This window comes from Eimeria tenella, genomic scaffold, assembly GCF_000499545.2.
Source record: "Eimeria tenella Houghton genomic scaffold, Eth_scaff4153, whole genome shotgun sequence".
NCBI lineage: Eukaryota > Apicomplexa > Conoidasida > Eucoccidiorida > Eimeriidae > Eimeria > Eimeria tenella.
The window spans coordinates 1-1,590 of NW_013545068.1; the positions used below are offsets into that span (position 1 = coordinate 1).

The following is a 1,590-nucleotide window of genomic DNA, read 5'->3' on the forward strand; positions in this document are numbered from 1 at the left end:
GCAGCGGCTGCTGCTGCTGCTGCTGCTGCTGCAACTTCTGTGCGGGGCTGTGGTCTCTGCTGCAGGTAGCAATGCTCAGCAAGTCGCAGTCATCTGCGGGCGCTGCAGCACAAAAGCAGAAGCAGCAGCAGCAACAGCAGCAGCAGCAGCAGCAGCAGGCTTCAACACAAGCGGCAGCGTGTAGATATACCCTAACGGCCTAGAAGGCAGCAAAAGAGAGAAACAGTCAAACCGAAAGACTAGATGAAAAGGCAGCAGCAGCAGCAGCAGCAGCAGCAGCAACAATGCGCCTACACGCATCAGGGGGCTCCATCCCAAACTCAGGAATGAGGAGAGTTCCAAGGGGGCCCCCCAGAGGCCCCGCCAGGGGGCCACCCAAAAGTTCTTTGAAGGGGCCCCCCAGAGGGCCCCCCAGCGGGACCCCAGGGGGGCCCCCCAGCGGGACCCCAGGGGGGCCCCCCAGGGGGGCCCCTAGGGGGAACCCTAAGGGGCCCCCCATAGGGGCCCCCAGGAAGTCCCCCAAGGGGCTCTTTGAAGGGACCCTCATGGGGGCCCCCAGGGGGTCCCATGTCGGCACTCCTGGGGGACACCACGGAAGGTCTTGCCTAGGGCTTGCTGCTGCTGCTGCTGCTGCTACTGCTGCTGTCGGGGTATTTACTTTGGAACCGCTGCAGCAGGGCCCAAGGGGGCCCACAGGGGGCCTCCTTGGGGTGTACGTACAGCCCGTGCTGCTGCATGCGTCAGCTGCTGCTGTTGGGAGCCTAGGGTCAAAGACAATTACACGGGAGCGTCGCTGCTGCTGCAGCTGCTGCTGCTGCTCCTGCAGCTGGTGTTGCTCCTGCAGCTGCTGCTGCGATTGCTGTTGCTGTTGCTGCTGTGCAAGTAGCAGCTGCTGTTGCTGCTGTTGCTGCTTTGTAATTAGCAGCTGCTGTTGCTGCTGCTCTAAAAGCGGCAGCTTCTGTTGCTGCTGCTGCTGCTCTACGAACTGCAGCTGCTGTTGCTGCTGCTGCTTCATGAGCAGCAGCTGCTGCTGCCGCTGCTCATTCGAAGGCGTGCAGCAGCTGCAGCAGCAGCAGCAGCTTTCTTCCTCCCCCCGGAAGGCGGCCCCCCTTTTAAGTGTCTCCTGTACCCTAGGGGCTCCCAGGGGGGGCCCCCCGTTGCCATCAAGTGTACCCTCCAAGCAGCAGTTTAGGGGGGCCCCTCCCCACAAGAGGGGGCCCCCCAGTAAACAGGGGGGCCCCCCAGAGGGCCCCTTTAGTACCACAGGGGCCCCAGCAGCTTCACGGGGCTGCGCAGCACTGCGGGGGCCCCCATGATTTGGGGGGCCCCCAAGGGCCCTCGGAGGGGCCCCACAATTTGGGGGTCCCCCAATCACTTGGAGACCCACTTGGGGGCCTCTTGGGGGGCCCCCACCAACTTGGGGGCCCCCACCCACTTGGGGCCCCCCCTCTGTTTCGGAAGCCCCGTCTTTGGCAGCGAGGCACGCAGCAAACGTCTGCTGCTGCTCTCCCTCGGCTGCTGCTGCTGCAAGTGCTGCTCCTGCTGCTGCAGTGTTTCCTTTTTGGTTGACGGAGCTCCAAGGGCCCTCAG

At 64.0% G+C, this 1,590-nt stretch overlaps 1 protein-coding gene across 1 annotated transcript; it reads right to left on the bottom strand.

Annotated features, from left to right (window-relative positions):
* Positions 1 to 226: 226 nt before the first annotated feature.
* On the bottom strand, positions 227 to 1,467 carry ETH_00041730 (uncharacterized protein; the record flags this gene model as incomplete). The annotated part of the gene is made up of 1 exon (XM_013379909.1): positions 227 to 1,467. A coding segment is annotated over one exon (1,241 nt), but the record flags the coding sequence as incomplete, so codon positions are not given.
* Between the last annotated feature and the right edge of the window lie 123 nt (positions 1,468 to 1,590).